Source organism: Apaloderma vittatum, unplaced genomic scaffold (assembly GCF_000703405.1).
Source record: "Apaloderma vittatum isolate BGI_N311 unplaced genomic scaffold, ASM70340v1 scaffold8274, whole genome shotgun sequence".
Taxonomy (NCBI): Eukaryota; Metazoa; Chordata; class Aves; order Trogoniformes; family Trogonidae; genus Apaloderma; species Apaloderma vittatum.
Genome location: NW_009710888.1, coordinates 20,422 through 38,454, shown reverse-complemented (window position 1 = coordinate 38,454; position 18,033 = coordinate 20,422). Strand labels below are relative to the sequence as shown.

Here is an 18,033-nt window from a genome sequence, read left to right as displayed (position 1 = left end):
ACTGGGTTTTAGCTCAAACCCAGGACAGCACTCAAAATCAGGAGCAGCTTTCAGGAAGGTGGGTGCTGTCTCCCCAGCCCTGGGCAGTGCGGGTCAGGCTGGCAGCGGGCTGGGGCTGCCGCCTGCCGGCACAGGCTGTGCCCAGCACAGCTGGCTGCCAGCCCACGCGCTTCCAGGCAGTGCCTTGAAAACCAGAATGCATTAAAAAAAAAAAAAAAATCAGACCTGTTTTTTAGCTTTCATATGAGGTTATTTGGTTTAATCTGCTTAGTATCAAGGAAGATCAGCGTGGCTTAAACACATTTTTCCCTCTTTCTAGGAACAACATTTTAATGTTCCCGATTCTAGTGCAATAATTTTTGTGTATTTCTTTTGATAAGAAGTGATACACACAGATCTGTCAGCCTGCTTGCACTTGTTTCCTGCGGCTTATGATATCAACTTCTTCATGCTTGCTTATGCTCAGTAATCTCTTCTCTGTCAATGACTAGCTAAGGAACACGTCCGTCGTAATCGACAGAGTCGTACCTTTTTGGTGGAAAATGTCATAGGAGAGATCTGGTCCGAACTGGAGGAAGGTAATGTCCTTTCTTGAATAAACTTTGCTCTCACTGGTTTTATATTGCAGGCAAAGACTGTGTTTCCTACAAATGTGCTGTGCACTGATTGTTCCCACAGTGGTTATAAATAGGAAAATAAAAAAAATACAAGTCCATGTCCACGTGCTGCTCTTAGTTATTAAGGCTGAACTGCAGTTCTGTACCTCTATAAAAATATGACTTATTAAGGAGATGGTAGAAAGCAATCCAAGTTTTAAAATGCAACCAGAGTATTTTCCTCAGAATAAGCATTGTAAATATGCCATAGTATTAATTTGTTAGCCATTGGAATGTGCACCAGCAGCATGAATAAATCCACTAATCTGCTTTTCATCTGTGCTAAATCAAAGCTTTTGACATCTGAATATCATGTTTGTTACCAATCATTGCATTATAATTAATAATAAAGATCAAGTCTTCAGCATATACGTTCATGACTTTCTGTAGGTCATTATCTCTCACAGTGGGAGTGCCCCTGAGATGCTTTCATTGCAATGTGCTGTTGTGATAGTCCTAATGTAAATGCCATTTGCCTTTTTCTTTGGCAAACTAGGTGACCGTTACATTGTTGTTGACAGTGGAGGAGGCACAGTAGATATGACTGTCCATCAGATCCGGCTCCCTGAAGGACATCTTAAAGAGTTATACAAGGCAACAGGTAATGCCACTTCCACTGCTTGCTTTGTTCATGTGATATTTGGACTTGTCAGTGAAGGAGATGCTTGCCTGTATTTATTCACTGCATTTCCCTAATGATTCTTCCTGAAATAAGACCAGCATTCAAAATTAGTATAACCTTGCTGCTTGTCAGCAGATATTGTTAAATTACTTCATGCCTCTAATGCTTTTGGATGGTAAACCTCACACTGGGAGAATAAGAAACTGCCATCTCCTGTGTTATTCACTCTCATTTGGGCCATGACCTCCTGCCATGGTCCTGGTCTAACTTCTAGTAGAGTCATCATCTTCCTGCCCTTTGTGAGGTCACCTGTGAGTTGCTGCTCTGTCCAGTTATTCAGAGATGTTACTGTGGAGATATGAGTAGCTGAGTGTCTCAAGACCTTTTAAAAGTGCCATTTGGCAAAGCAGAAGTTTTCTTAGATGTAAAGGGAATCTTACATATTGCAGTAATTTAAAAGGCAGTGTAACAAGGAAGGCCTGCCATTCCCTGGGAAAAGCAGATGATGATTGATCCCCAACAGAAATACAAAATGCAGTTCCTTGAATGATATTCCCTTCCTGAACTCTAGATTCCCTTTGCCTTTGTCCTGTGGCTAAGCTGTTAAGCGCATGCATGAGCCTATTATTTGTAGCTGTGTCTCTGTGCCAAGTTAATCTTCATCTGCATAGTTCATCACTGAGCCTTCGCAGTCTTGACAGCTGTAAGACTACCTCAGGGAGGGACCTAGGGTGAGCAAATGGGACACTGTACATCGAGTCTGTCTACTCCTAAATACAGGTCCAGACAACACCTTCTCACATGTAGATAATTAAAAAGTTTCTGCTTTGCAGTGGTAGTATTACAGTGGATATGATGGTACAGGAGTAAAGTGAGGCATGTTACATTTGAGAAAGATGCCTCTTTGTGTAGACCTCGACAGTCCTAGTAGTCTTGATCTGATGCAGTTTTGGTTAACTTGAAATCTCATAAGCAATTCAAAATATTAAAGCTGTGTTTTGTTTGTAATACAGGTGGACCATATGGTTCTCTAGGTGTGGACTATGAATTTGAAAAGCTCCTATGTAAAATATTTGGAGAAGATTTTATAGAGCAATTTAAAATCAAGCGTCCTGCTGCCTGGGTAGATCTGATGATAGCATTTGAATCCCGTAAGCGGGCAGCAGCTCCAGACAGGACCAATCCACTGAACATCACTCTGCCTTTCTCCTTCATTGACTATTACAAGAAGTTTCGAGGTCACAGTGTGGAACATGCCTTGAGGAAAAGCAAGTGAGTGGACATTTGAACACAAATGGATGCAGAATTATCTACTAGTAGCAAAGACAAATAATTTAAATATCCTAATTATGTGTAAACTGAAGGATAGTAATGCCAAAATGTAATACAAGGGTGAGAAAACGGAACTGGCTGAAATGCAGTTCTATACAAGACTTACACTCTTCTCATATTGCTTTCCATGACTTCTGTTAGGCCACCACTGCATCACTTTCCTGAATTTGACCATATATTTGGAGTCCCTTATGAGTATATTAGGAACATCAGATCAAGTACAGGATTCAATGCCTGAAAGTGAGTTACCTACAGCCTTAATTTTTAGAGACCTGGGCCCTGGAACAAATAATAGAATCATAGAACGATTTGGACCTCAAAGATCATCTAGTTCCAACCCTCCTGCCATGGCAGGGACATCTCCCACTAGGTCAGGTTGCTCAATCCTCCATCCAGCCTGGCCTTAGACACTTCTAGGGTTGGAGTATCCACAGCCTCACTGGGCAACCTGTTCCAGTGCCTCACCACCCTCAGGGTAAAGAACTTCCTTATATCTAGTCTAACCTACACTCTTCCAGCTTCTACCCATTGCCCCTCATCCTATCACTACAGGCCCTTGTAAAAAGTCCCTCCCCAGATCTTGAATGAGATGTGTTAATATATTCATGGCTTGAGGAAAGTTGTTAACAATACCAGATCACTGGTGTAAACAAATACTACTGCACAGAGCTCTGCAAGAGGAAAGCATTCCTCTTTTAAAGTGATGGCAGGCTTTCTTCAGGTAGGAGTTAGATAATTTCCTTGGTAGGTGGGGAGACATAATCCCCTCCAGAGATTTTACTTCATGATTTTGGACTAGATGATCTTTCGAGGTCCCTTCCAACCCCTAATATTCTGTGATTCTGTGATTTTCAATATCAAGAAGGCACTCGAAAGACAAGACTTCTATAGAAAAGGAAGAGAGGAGGAAGTAGAAGTGAGCATTTTGAATTTTTAAAATTACATACTACAGGAGACCTGGAGTTTAATGGCATAAAGGAAATGAACATGAGAGCCTGCAAATCTGGGGCAGAATGCTTGGGAGCTGAGAGCAGAAGACGTGGTATTTGGTACCTGTATCTTGACTTCTTTCTGCTTTTTGTAATCCAGTGAATGTTAAATGTAGCATGCAGGCTGAAACTCTTGCAACTTTTCCTAAAGTTACTGGTGAATGTACTTGAAAGCTAAAAGACTTGGAATGCAGCTGAGAGTCACTTTCTAAAGGACACTAAGGTTCTGAAATCATTACAAATTTTTGGAAATATTCCCCCTACAAGACCATCTCCTTCTTATTAGTAGTCTGAATGCTAAATGTTCCCTTCAAATAAAATTACATTAATTGGGTAACTGGATAGAAAGAGTATAAAGGTGACGTATAATGTGCATGAATGAAAAGCTATATGGATGTATCTCAGTGGTGGAATAAAATAAAGCCTGTGTTCACTTAACAAATGTTATGCCTCATTAAAAATGCTATGTTACCTTCTGCCTCCTGAGGCTTCCCATACTTGCTTGTTTTCCTTGTGTGCTTCCAGTGGCTTTGCCCTGCTGCTGCTATAATCTAAATGTTACCCTTCTGGCTATGAATCAGTGCTGTTTCAGATGAGCGAGCACTGGATTGACTGCCAGCTGTTTCAGGAAGCAGTTGAGCATTGGTAACGCTTCAGAAGGCAGTCAGCCAAACAAAACGACAATTAGACAAGCAAGAATAATAATTCTCCTTGAAATTTTACGTTGCTGCAGTTGGTGTGGGACTAGAGTGAGGTGAGGCATTTTCTTGCAAGCAAAATTCATGCAGATTCTGTAAACTCATTCATTTCTCTATTTAGTGTGCCATGTGAGTGCTTGGCTGTTTCTCAGAGCTCAACTGTAACGTTTTAACATCCTTTCTAACTGTTCTTTTCCAGCGTGGACTTTGTGAAGTGGTCCTCCCAGGGAATGCTGAGGATGAGCCCAGATGCAATGAATGCTCTTTTCAAACCTACAATTGACCAGATCGTTCAGCACCTTAGTACGTATCTGCATGTAATTCCACTTTTTGACCAGTAACTGGAATTAAAGTCCAACAACCGTCCCTAGTATGCACCAAATGTGGGCAATGAACTTAGTTCTGAAGCTTCTTGTAGTTCTCTACAAAGTAGTTAGGAAAATAATAAAAGTAAGGGATGTCACTGTAACACATATTCCTACCTAGTTCTGGTACTAATTATTGAGTGTGATTCAGTCCTTTTTATGCCTAAGCTTTAGTTATCCTGTAGTTCCAGGGCTACAAGCATTCAGAAGGCTGAAATACACTAACTCAGATCCTGCTTTTCTTTTTCGTGATTGAGGCAACAGCTAAATAATGCAAGAGATGTAACTAGCTTTTGATTATTCCAACTATTAAGAGCTCTAGTTCATGTATCCTCGGTGGAAGGTCACATTTGTTCGTGACCATCCAAGTCACTTCCATCTTTAAAACAAAAATAATAAGTGATACATCATGGTAAAAGTACTTACAGGCGTGGCTTAAGCAGCACTGATTTTACTTGTCCAGTAGTGGAAAGTGACACAGGCTTATTGGGAAAGTTATTACTGAACGTCTTCCTTGTGGAAGATTGGATTTGTATCAAGTAGAGTATAATAAATGTACTATGCCAAGTATTGCTGTTCTATACATTACAAAGGACTGATTGAATTGTATTTGGAATTGAATATCGAGCTTTGCTCACTATATGTGAGGAATTATTAGGTAAATTTCAGAGGTCACAACTTAGTAAGACAACTAGTACAGAACAACTTTTATGTGAGCAGAGAGAGAAAGACAGAATTACAGTAGTTGTGACCGATAATCGAGGCAGCACAACTGAGTTGTTTGAACTAAGGGTGAGTTTACAACTGAACTGTATGATCTTTTTGAAAATAGGGGATGTGGGCTTAAGCTAAAAAGGAACATCTGTAAAAATGTAAGGAGGTATTATTTTCCAGATGGGACTTATTGTTGTTAAGATGTTAGGGTCAGAAATAAGAAGTGAATTTAAAATTGGGTGACTTATCTGGAACTCAGTAAAGGGTATGTGAATCTATTAGGTCTGGGAATATCTCACTGAGACTTGAAGTGGCAGGATGATGTCTGTTTCCCTACTATCCATGATGTAGGATTTCTTTGCAAGAAATCCTTGTCTCACTTTACTGGTAGAAGCTAAACAAAAGTTCTGTTTTAAATGTCACTTCAGAAATATTGTGTGCTTTGAGATCAGTTTCCATTCATAGTCAGAAAGAGTATAGAAGAGACTTCAAAAGTGGACCTAGTGCATGCTGAGAGTGTCCGTGGGAGCATAAATGTCACCATTTCAGATCTTGTGCATGTGTATGGGACGTTCAGCACTCTTGTACGTTAGGAATTTCATTTGCATTGCCTTGTCGCAGTGGATTTTTCCCTATTGAATGGGCTCTGTTTCTGTTTAGGTGATGTGTTTGATAAGCCAGAAGTGACCAATGTCAAGTTTCTGTTCCTGGTGGGTGGCTTCGCTGAATCCCCCTTACTCCAACAAGCTGTCCAGAGCGCTTTTGGTTCGAGGTGTCGAGTCATCATTCCTCAGGATGTGGGGCTCACTATCCTCAAAGGAGCTGTTCTCTTTGGTCTAGACCCTGCTGTCATCAAAGTGCGGCGTTCACCTCTCACCTACGGCGTGGGTGTGCTCAATCGGTATGTGGAAGGGAAGCATCCTCCAGAGAAGCTCCTAATCAAAGATGGCACGCGCTGGTGCACTGATGTCTTTGACAAATTTATCTCAGCCGACCAATCTGTAGCCCTCGGAGAAACTGTGACACGCAGTTACACACCCGCCAAACCTTCTCAGCTAGTGATAGTCATCAATATCTATAGCTCAGAACAAGATAATGTTAGTTTCATCACTGAATCTGGAGTGAAGAAGTGTGGCACCCTTCGCTTGGATCTCACGGGAACTGATGCTTCAGTGCCAAACCGGCGGGAGATCAAAACACTTATGCAGTTTGGGGACACTGAAATCAAAGCCATGGCCATTGATGTTGCCACCTCTAAAAGTGTCAAAGTTGGTATTGATTTCTTAAACTACTAACAGCTCATTTTCCCCACCACAGCCTGTTTGTGAGACTGATCTTCCACGATTCTGTTTTTTGACTTTCATATGTCACATAATCAACTTGAATTTCAGCAGGCTATATGAGAACAGCTGGTAAGGTGGGGTGTGCCATGTTTGTGCCCTTTGATGACCAAAGCCTGGATTGTAAAAGACCCATAAAAAGTTTTGGGAGCAAAAGTTCCAGAGGTAGTAGAAGTTCCCAAGTTACTTGAGCATGCTTAAAGTTCTACCCTTATTAAGTAAATACTGATTATCGTTGGTTCCTTAAGATTAGTTAAAAATATATAAAAATTGTAATCTCTTTGCTGCCTTCTTCCTCCTCCTCCTTCTGAGAAAAACTCGCTAACCCATACGGTTGTTGTAAGGGGCATGTCTTTATGGGGGAATTTGTTTCAACAGCACCATCCTCTGGCAATGTGAACAAATTAGTAGTCTATATTATTCTTTTAATTTTTGCCCCATGCTTTCAAAAATTTTAAGTGCTGAAAATGAATGACTTAAAGAAATTGGAACTGAGTTTCTTAAATTCTGAGTTCCTACTGAAAAGAAAATCCTCATGAATCCTTCAGATTAGTTTTAGGAAACATGTATGTGTTGTAGGAGCCTAATATTGATTGCTGCAGTTTGAAAACAAGGTGTTTTTTATTGTCAGAGCTCTCAGAACAGGCTGTTGGATTAAATAGCATTCCCCTATTATACTTTGGAAAATTATTAAGAACGAAGTTATTTTCCTTTTGAATCTTCTAAACTTAATTTTGTTAGTGTCCATCTGAAATCATAGAGTCATTGGAGGGGACATCCATTGACTGTCTGGTCCAACCTCTCAGCTCTAAGCAGTGCCAGCTAGAGCAGGATGCTTTGTCCACTTTGGAATATCTCCAAAGATGGAAACGGATATATAAACTCTGGGCAGCCTGTTCCAGTATGTGATAACTCTCACTGCAGAAATGATTTTTCATTTGTTCAGAAGCAATTTCTTGAGTCTCATTTTGTGCCGCTTGTTCCTCTGAAAAGTCTGGCTCCATCTGCTTTACTGTCTGCTGTCAGATATCGATACCCATTCCTAACATCCCCTGAGCCTTCTCGAGGCTAAACTGTCTTTGCTCTCTCAGCCTTTCCTCACATGAGAGATCCTACAATCCCTTCATCATCTTCATGACCCTTTGCTGGTCTCAGTCCAGTGTGTCCGTGTCTCTCTTGTACTGAGATGCACAGAACTGGGCCCTGTGCTCCAGATGTGGTCTCACCAGGGCTGAATAAAGGGAAATAATCACTTCTACGACTGGCAATGCTCTGCCCAATGCACCCTGGGGTGCTGTTGGCAAGGGCACGTTGCTGTCTCATGCTCAACTTTTTGTATCTACCAAGACTCCGAGGTCTTTTTCTGCCAAGCTCCTTCCAGCCAGTTGGCCCACAGCGCAGACTGGTGCGTGGGGTTATTACTCCCCAGGTTCAGGACTTCACATTTCCCTTCGTTGAACTTTCGTGAAGCTCCTGTCTGCACATTCCTCCAGCCTGTTGAGGTCCCTCTTGACCCATCTGGTGTATCAGGCACTTCTCCAAGTGATTATATTTCTTTTCTTGTTAATCCCTGTGTTAAGATTTGGAAGTACAGTTAGGTGATGGCTGTCTGGGAAGATTTAAACAACTTAAAAGAGAGAAAATGTCCAGATCAAAAAGTACTGTAATATATCCTGCTCACAGCAAGACATTTATGGGGGCTAGTTAGCTCAGTCAGTTGAGTGTGGTGCTAACAATGCCAAGGTCGCGGGTTCGATTCCCATTGGGTCCCCATGTGTTGCCTCATCTAGTCAAGAGGTGGCATCCCTGGCGACAGGGAGGCTGGATTAAAATGATCTTTAAGGTCCCTTCCAGCTTAGGCCTTTCTATGATTTTGGGTAGCAAACATTTTAACTGAGTAAAATAAATTTCTGGAGTAAGTTGAATAGCCAGAAAAGTGAAATGCAGAAGCCAAGAGAATGAAACAACAAATAGCATTAATTAGAGCATTCCTTACGTAGCTACAAGCACACAACTCTTAACACAGGTGAAATAAAATGATAGTCACGGTAGCATCCTGTTTTCAAAATAATAACTTTTGGAAAATGTTTTCTTAAGCACATTCACCTGGAAAATTTCTTCTGCAACTGGAACAGTTTTTATTTGGCAAAATGCTGCAGGTGGGTAACTGCTGAAACCTACAACCTGTATCTGCCATGAACTGACAACTTTAGATTCAAATCCAAATCTCACTCCAAAACTGGCAGACTGATGCTAACCTGAAGAATCACACTAAAATGCAAACACTCTCAGAGCATTTATTCAGAGCTGCCTGATTACCTGCTGGAATTCATTAGGTTGTTGAAACTTTGCAATGTTAATTGTTAAACCAAACATTCCTTTCTAGTAAGTTGAGCATGACTTAAGTCCATTATTGGCACTTTGGGGAAATGAAAGCTTTATCAATTATTTCACTCATTTACGTTCCAAACCTGCACTTATGCTTTACGTGTTTAGCCTGGAGTTTTGCCACAGTAAAGTGCTGCAGAACTGATCTACTGCATTTTACCATTGAATTTTCTGTGTCTCCTGCAGAATTCCCTAGTCGAATGTGGAACCTGTTCTGCATTCAACTTAAAAAAAAAAAAAAAAAAAGACTATGGAGAATGCAAGTCACAGTATCCGGCTGGATACTTTCTATAATTACAAAGTGTGCTTGCTAGCATTCAGTTTCCTGCTGCCTACTAAATGCTTTAAAAGCTAAATACTGGGATCTTTTTGTGTGTTGCTTTCCATGGTTTACAAACAAGAGAAACTTTAAGATGAGTTATGAACAATATAATTTTATGTATATACAATATTTAAATATTGTACAGACTCTTTCTTTCTACAGTGCTATTTTCTTGTATAAAAATGCTCTTTGCCTCTGTTGATTTCGTTCCGCCGTTAATTTTAAATAACATAGTCTCTCAATCAGCTTCTGTAATTACAGGCTTTTAAAGATGGTAAGATATGAAATGTAAAAGGCTGATCTTATAATAATAGGAAAGTAATGTTGGTTTGTCAGAGAATACAACATTCCTCCTGCAATGCAAGTCATACCCGTTAAGCATATTACACAGATGCACTACTGTGTTGCTGGGATTTTTATTTCTTTGCTTCAAACCGTGACCGTTCCATCTCCAGCAGTTCATCATAGTAATGGATGAATCCTCCTGTAAAAACAAGTTAAAAATCAGATTGTACGATCTGGATATACAGCTTCTTCACTCTTTTTTTGGAGTTTTATTGAGGATCTTCTCTAGTTTAAAAAACAAAAACAAAAACCAACCACCAAACTACCTTCCAAAGCCAGACAACACTCTTGTATTGTAGCTGCAGGTAAGACCCAGTCCCTGTTTAACAGTATCACCTACCAAAAGACAAAATTCTTAAGGAAAAGTAGGCTTCAGTGACTGTGTTAAACTGAATTGGGCCAATCCTGCACAGATTGGTTTCCAGTGGCCTTGAGTTAACACAGAATTCGGTCTAATAAATGGCTGCAACCTCCCTCTCTCCCCTCTGAAGATGAGGTGAACGGTGAGATCAGTTTTTGTTTCAGCCTGTCTGCAAGGAGTACAGAGGGTAGTTTCTGCAGCTCTTCTGAAGCATAGTTCCCTGCAGAGTAGTGATTCTCTGCCCTTTCTTATTCACCTTTTGTAAGATCCCATCTGGATCCACGCAGGGGTTTATTGCTGAAGTTACTCTACTGTAACCATAAAATGTGGTGTATTTTTGCACTTCCTCCCTCAGTCTGATGAGAGCACTATCAAGCCTATCTTTGCAGAGCACTGAACTACTGAACAAACTCCCAGCTGCCCTTGTTGCCCTCCTGAAACCTAAGAATGGAAAATTAGCTTGTCTCTCTGAGGAATTAGAATTGTGCGTAGAGTATTATGCTGTGGTCTGTAGTCTATAACCCAAACAACTGTAGACTGTAAGTGGCACGCGGATGCCCATTTTGATAAAGGATGTTAGGCTGTAAAATTAATATGGAACTTATTAGCAAATGAGTCATTTTTAGAATAGTAGTTCTGGTACTTTTGCAGGACATTCACTGCAGAGCGTTTTTTTGGTAGGGATTTCAGATGACATTGTGCAACTAAGTGTTGAAAAGGTGAGGCCTGCTGTCCTTATGGAAAGCAGAAGGTCTTCACAGAGGTTTTGCTCTAAGCAGCAACTTGCAAGTTTGGGTCTAAGTTACTTGACTCTAGGCTGAAGGTTAGCAGCTAATTGTGATGGAATGGTTAATTGTGCTAGAATATGGTAAATGTGCAGTGATGGTTAGGACAGTTTACATTGGTATGAGTATACCAATATTTATATACAGGAGTTTTAATGCATTATTATGAGAAGGCTCATTATATATTGCAGAGATTTAATCGCCAAGATAAGCTGCATATTTATGATATGAAGTGGCTTAAGCGGATGAATAGTATAAAAGATGTTGGGCATAACGTCACAGTACTCACCTGCTTGAAATAGTCTTAAACTATATTATAAAACCAACGGTTGTGGTCTTGTTCACCTCTGTGCAAGATAAATTCAGATTTCACTGATGTTTGGAGCTCTTCACAACTTGTCTGGATTGTATCTTGAGTGTTCTTGTGTCTTCAATCATGTCAAATAAAATACTGTAAAAATAATTTTTCATTTTGAGTGTTCATGTTTTTATGAAAATAGCTATTAAAAGAAACGTAATTCATTATGAAGGAGAGAAAGACCAAGTGGTTATACTTGGATTTGGATGCTCTTTCATATGTGTAACTGAGCAAAAGGGGGCATCAACTCTATGTGCTGCTGTTGCGTTTTCAGCCTCTTAGATGTGTGGACACCTGGTGGTTTTGCCAAGGGCTTTTGAGCCCCTGTGCAGCACACATACAGCTCTTCAACAAGAGGCTGCTGCATTTTTAGTTCACTTGCTACTTTCTGGGAGGACTCCATGTGTGCCTAAGGTCAAAGTCCACGGGTGGTGATTACTCAGCTTCCACCAAAGTCGGTGTAGCTCTGAGTAGGTTGTTGGAGTTAAGACAGAATGATTTCGGGCAATACCAGAAGATTAGGTATTCTCTGTAGTGATGCTCTGGGAGAGCCAGAAAATCAAATATAAAACTTGATATGTCAAAGAGGACTGTGGCCTCTTGTCAAAGGCCGGCTTATTGTTAACGTCATATTATCTGGCCAATAGCCAGGTATATTTGCACAAGAACGTACATCTTTTCTGTGTATTTCTAGATCTAGGAATGATTGGTGAGGTCCAGCTGCAAAGAAGACAACTTGTGTAACACTTTTTGCAATATTATATTTTTCTGCCTACAGTTGCAGGCTGTGTTCCTCTAAAATTCAGCAGTGTTTACACTAGCAAAGGAGATGATTCAGTGGTCCGTGTGTGACCTTAGCCTAGAATTGCTGCTCGGATGCGAAGGTGCAGAGAATGAACTGAGATGCGTAGCAGCTGCTACACCCCAACTTCCACCTATTTGCTGCAATGAAGATGTTTTACAAGTGCTTTATGACTATAATTATAAACACCATCCTAATAGGCTAGGTACTGTATTTAACTTGTAATGAACTTGATTTCAGCTAAACATTCAATTAATGTTACCAGTACAATGGGAAATATAATTACAGTGTTCAGGGACACATTAAGAACCAAATTTTGCTTTCAATGTCCTAGCTCATTGCTCTAGTTTCCAGGGGAGTTTCATGTATGTGCACTCAGAATTTGGTCCTTTCACTGGACTTGTCTAAATCTTAAGTTTTTTTCATATAAGGTGATCTCATCACCAAGGGGTATATTAAAGGCAGCTGAGCATATACCTCACTGATAAGAAGGAACTAAGTGCATTATATTAAGTTATTCAACTAACTGCAAATATTTTTTTGCAAACCAAGAAAGCATTTATCTTCTTTGTTTAATATACAGCTGTGTAGGTGCTGGCTACATGATTTTGAAGTAGTTTGTATTTTTTAATTTTTCCAGGACTGCAATAATGGGTAAAATTTTACTAGATGCTCTATCCCAGGAGCAGTAGCTTTGTGCCCAGAGCTGAAGTTTTTGAACTAGGACATTGTGTTTTGAACTAGGATATTGTGTTTGCTACCCCTTGATGGCAAAAAAAATGTTTTAAGGACTTGTTAAATTACAGCTGCTCTGATCCTTCTATCAGTGTCCACACGTTAGCTTACATAAACATGGAGAAATGAAAAATTCGACATAAGCTTACTCTGGGAATATTGTGTGCTGCAGCAGAGCCAACAAGTAAAAGGACGATGATACTTGACTGAGTGTAAGGAAACCGAAGAAACCAGGTGAAGAGAAGCGTAACCAGGATTTGGATGCGGGAGGACAGGGGCATTGGTGCGCTTCAGCAGTAACTGAAGATCCCAGAAGGTTTCAAAATAGAAAGGAGTGGTGAGACTGACAGCTGTGAACGCCAGAATTTACTAAACCATGGTAATCTAAGGAGTTAGAAAGATGACTCTCCCTTTCCTAAGGATAACAAGGAGTATTTCCTTCCCTCTGAGGAATAAGCTCTGCACCTCTAGCAGGAACTTCCGTCTGCCACCAGCTGATAAGGGCAGACACCAGACTCAACATATCCTTTTCCTTTGTAGCACAAAGAGCAACCTCAGTGCTCCCACCCCCAAGTACCCTGCATACAGTGCGGGTGCCGTCACTGCGCATTTCCTAACACATACCGAGCTGCAGTTAAAGCCGTGCAGTGTAATGTATTGTTCACAGGGCTTTTACTTTTCATCAAGTGAGAATCGTAATGGACCTATTTTCTCAGCCCATTCCCTCTCTTAAACACATACGTGCTTTATCTAGATGACTCTTGACTCCTCAAAATAGGTGAAGTTGAAAGAAGTTAACTGAGCAGAGCTGAATCCAGCAGAAAATATGCTGGTCCTGCACGATATCTGCAGGGGTTCCTGTATTTAAGTGCATCTTTCCATGAACGACGTTGCAGCATCCTCCCTCAGGTAATTTTCTCCCTATGTTCCTTGTGTAAGTAGGGGTCCCAGCGGGCAGTAGTATCTGCAGGGTGTCAGGAGCACAGGGCTAGCTGCCTTGTCCATGAGAAAGTCCTTAGCAAATAGGACATAGGTGGGCAGGAGAATAGATGTTTTGTCAGCTCAGGGCAACACGTTCAGCATTTAAGTCTGATAATTGTGTAAGGCATTCAAAGAATTAGTAAAGGGTGATTGAGGGTGTTCCACATCACGCTTAAATTAATTTTGTAGTTGTTTTGTTTTGTCTTAGGGGGAAGACACATGAGATTGAAGATCAGAAAGTGCCACACATTTATCAAAGATGCTACAGGACTGAGGGGATGTTGCCAAAATACCCTGATCACATGCTGTACAAGCATTTATTATTTCCTTCAGAGTCAGGTAGTATATAGTACTGATTGTGGCTTAAGAATTTTTTCCTTTATTCTTCTCTATTTTTGTGCAGACCCATCCATTATTTTTAGTGACTGGAATTGCAACATTGTGAGAACATCACAGGAGATGTGTGTAGCTGGAAAGGACCTCAGACACCAAGTCTATCTCACCTTCCTGCTACAAAGCAGTATTAGTTCTGCCTAAACTACTCCCAACTTTTGTTTAATCTCATTTTAAACCTTCTGATGCTGCCATGGTGCTACCTGTCCAGGCACATTATTTGTGTTTCACTGTCCTCACCTTTCTAAAGTTTTACACAATGTCAGACCTGACTTTCTGTGGCTGTCCTACCCCTAGAGAACATGGGAACATTTCATCCCATTACTGCTCTGACAACTTTTGACATATCTGAAGTCTAGTTTTGTGTTTACCCTGAATCTAATTCTCTAATTAAACTCCAGGTCTTTCAAACACATTTTATAGACCTGTGATTTTTTTTAAGGCTGTGTTGGCAGCTTTGAAGATTAGATAGTGGATACTGGCTTCTTGGAGATAAACATCTTGTTACTGGAAGGACATTCAGACACTGATGCTTCTGAGTTCTGCGTGCACATACATGGAGGACTTGTGCATATCCCAGTATGAAAAAGACCTGGCGAAGGATCAACAATGAAATATGATGTGAGTAATTGAGGCACATAACATTTTTGACTTTTGCAAACATCAACCAAAGGGTGCGTGTTTATCCTTAGGACCTTTTTACAGTAGTTAATATTTGTAACAGTGTGCTCCCCCCGCCCAACCTGACCTATACTTCTGTAACCCTGCTGGAGTGACAGTTACCATGGAGATGATGGTGGTTGTGTCTGGTCAGGATGGTTGCATCCCACACCAGGTGATGGATTTGGAGGAGACAAATAATAACACAACAGCCAAGGGCTAATTTGAACAATGCGCCCACCTAACCACAGCGCTGATCAATGTCCAACTCAAGACAAATTTGGAAGAAACTAACATCTGTTGTCCATATGTAAATATGACTATTAAGTTGAATTACCTTACTCTATAAATTGTGGACAGCCCAGGTCTTGTTGAGCTCTCCTGCATGGCAGAATCTCCCCTTGAGTTGGGACACCTCTCAAGGTAACTCCTTGAGGTTGAGGAAGTCCTTATTGTGACAGATTCTCGATAAGTGAATTCTTTGAATTCTTAACTAAATTATATAAAAGATGAAGTGTGCACGTAGAATCCTTCAGACATAACCGTTGACCAAGTCTGGAACTAAGTCTGGATCTAGCCATCCTAAACTCCCCTCTGAGAATTTTATTAAACCACTGTCGCATTTATTATCACACTGTTTAATTGTTGTTTTATATCAATAAACATACTGCCACTTCTCTCTCATCAGTGAAGTGCATCCCTCAGTCTGTGAAGATATTGTATTAGCTGGGTGTGGTTTTGATAAATTGCACTTATGAGGTAACCACAAATCATGGTTATGAAATACACTGTGAGTTTTGCACTCATTTTGCTTTTAGAATTTGCGTTTTTGCAGCATTTTCCTTGAACTTTTATACTGTGGAACTTCTGATAAACTACTTGTACTTTACTGACCTGAAGTTTGTTGAGGTTTTCAGCTACATGAAAAATGCTGCAATGAAAAGCTTCAAAAAGGGTGAGAAATCTCTAATTTACTGAATGGCTTGCTGGGGAAGTTCAGGCAGGATGCATTGAGCTTTTAACTGTGAATTAAAAATGCAATAAAATACTTTCAACTGCAGAAAACCAGGCTCCACTTTGAGATTAAAAATTAATTTAATCTGGTAGTATGTAGGTACTTTTGACTAGGTGTAAGCACCTCTGCCGTTTAAGTCTCCCTTAGACGCCCTCTGTCATTAAAATCCTCATTTCTTCTTATGTAGCTGTTACAGGACATAGTAGGCTTTGGAAAATGAGGATCTAAATGAAGACAGTTGGAAGACAGTGCTTTAGACTTGGTTGCTTAAAATTGCCATTTTACCCAGAATTGATGCGAGTGGAAGAATCACATGATCTCGTGGCAGATTCTCAGTGCTCCATCACCTAAATCTCGATGACTTGTACAATGCCAGCAATGTATGGTGAGCCTTAGGTATAACTATTTTTTGAACCGATGGAGAAAGCAGAATTGCTATAAAGAGTAAAACAGCTCACTGTAGTGCAAACTCTGTAATACAAGATTTGTTTCGTCTGCCCTATTCCACTCCTCCATGGAAGCAAAAAGAAGTGTTTGTTGCATTGTCTCCGTAGCCAGAAGCCCTTTCATGAGCAATGATTATGGAGCTGGCATGAGCATCTTGGTGTGCCCAGGGAGCCCCAAAAGATCTGCCCTGTAGATATGCGTGGGCAGCAAATGCAGTCCTGGGTGGGAAGGACCCAACAGCTGGACCTGTGCCATAAACCAAAGCAAAACAAGAACAACTGCTGAGGCTCCTCACATCTATTGAACCCTTCCGGGAGCTTTTTGTGTGTTAAGTTATATTATTCTTCCCAGAGTACTATTAGCATGTTCACCTATATTTAAATAATTAATTTTCTTGCTATATGCCAACTCTTAATTTTTTGTTCTTTCAAAATTATTGAAATCTGTGACAAGAGGTAGCAGTACGAGGAAACGTTTGGTTTCTGGTTTGTTAATCAATTCCATAATATCTCATTCTTCACAATTGCTCTATTTAATAGCACCAATTTCTGCTTTCAGGTCTTGACTTCCCTGTTAAGCATTTAAGTTTCAGATTTTTTTTAATCTTTTAACCTTTATCCCTTTGAAATTTTTTTTTTTCTCAGCCTATAATTTATTATACAGTCTCCTGTCAGAGGAGGAGGTAGACTAGGTGATTTTTACTGTATTGCAAATTATAATTATTATCGTTATTTGCATTAGTAATGGATTCATTCTTATCACTGAAAACAATTCCATTATCTGATCAGACAGTTATCTTCACACTGTCCGTGATCATATATTTTCATTAGGCACCTCTTTCTCTATGGGTCAAAAGGAGAATTATTCTTTAGCGCAGTCAGTTTTCACTTTTAACATTTTCCTTCATTTAAAAAAAAAGAAAAAGTTTTTTTATCCCCTGCAACCATCCTTTCAACAAAAATCTGCCCCTTTCTGCTGCAGATCCAACAAGGAGTGGCATGTTGCTTCTATGAAATGCCCTTCAATGTCCTTTCTGTCGCAGCCGCCAGGTTCTAAGTCAGATTCAGTGGGAGGAACAGAGAGGCTGATTTTCATGATGCAGCGAGGATGTTTTAACTCCTTTTTGAATTAAAGCAAAAGCTTGGGGACCTATAGTCTCTCTTTCATGGAGAAACCTGTTTTCCCAAACCCTCCCCGTGTTCTGTGGGAGACGTGGGTTTGGAGATGAATGATTGCAGACTGAGGGGGTAGAGGGAGAAAATGCGTCCTCCTCTCTGACCCTCTCTGAATTTACTGTGCCTCCGCAGGGAGGTGAAATAGTCCGATGGCACCAGTTTCTAAACTGCAAGCAAAGGGAAGATGAGAAAGGTTTGAGAGAGCTGTGAAATCAGGCCACAGCCCCTGCCAAGGGACTGACAGCAGCCTTGATGAGAACTGGAGGTGGTGGAGAACCTCTTTCCTGCTTCTCTTCTCCTGATTTTTATTTCCTCATCAAAAGAGATGGTTAGTGGTTGACTAAAGAATTAAGGACAGTAGGGAAAAGGTTGTTAGTGTAAAACGAGGGTTTGGGTTCATTTTTAAGCAGCTCCTTTGGAAGTTCCTGTAGCCAAACTCAGGCTGTGATCAGCAAACAGGGTGCTCCGTGTTCAGAGAAGGAGGGAATGGCTTCTGCTCTTCTGTCACCCCAGGCAAGACAGCTGCATGCTCATTGTGTCTTTTGCATCC

The 18,033-nt window shown here is 40.6% G+C and overlaps 1 protein-coding gene across 1 annotated transcript; it reads left to right on the top strand.

The window, feature by feature from the left end:
* Positions 1-47: 47 nt before the first annotated feature.
* On the top strand, positions 48-6,686 carry HSPA12A (heat shock 70kDa protein 12A; the record flags this gene model as incomplete). Its single annotated transcript, XM_009867428.1, has 6 exons — positions 48-58; positions 492-578; positions 1,153-1,257; positions 2,292-2,550; positions 4,497-4,600; positions 6,037-6,686. Coding segments are annotated over 6 exons (1,201 nt in total), but the record flags the coding sequence as incomplete, so codon positions are not given.
* Between the last annotated feature and the right edge of the window lie 11,347 nt (positions 6,687-18,033).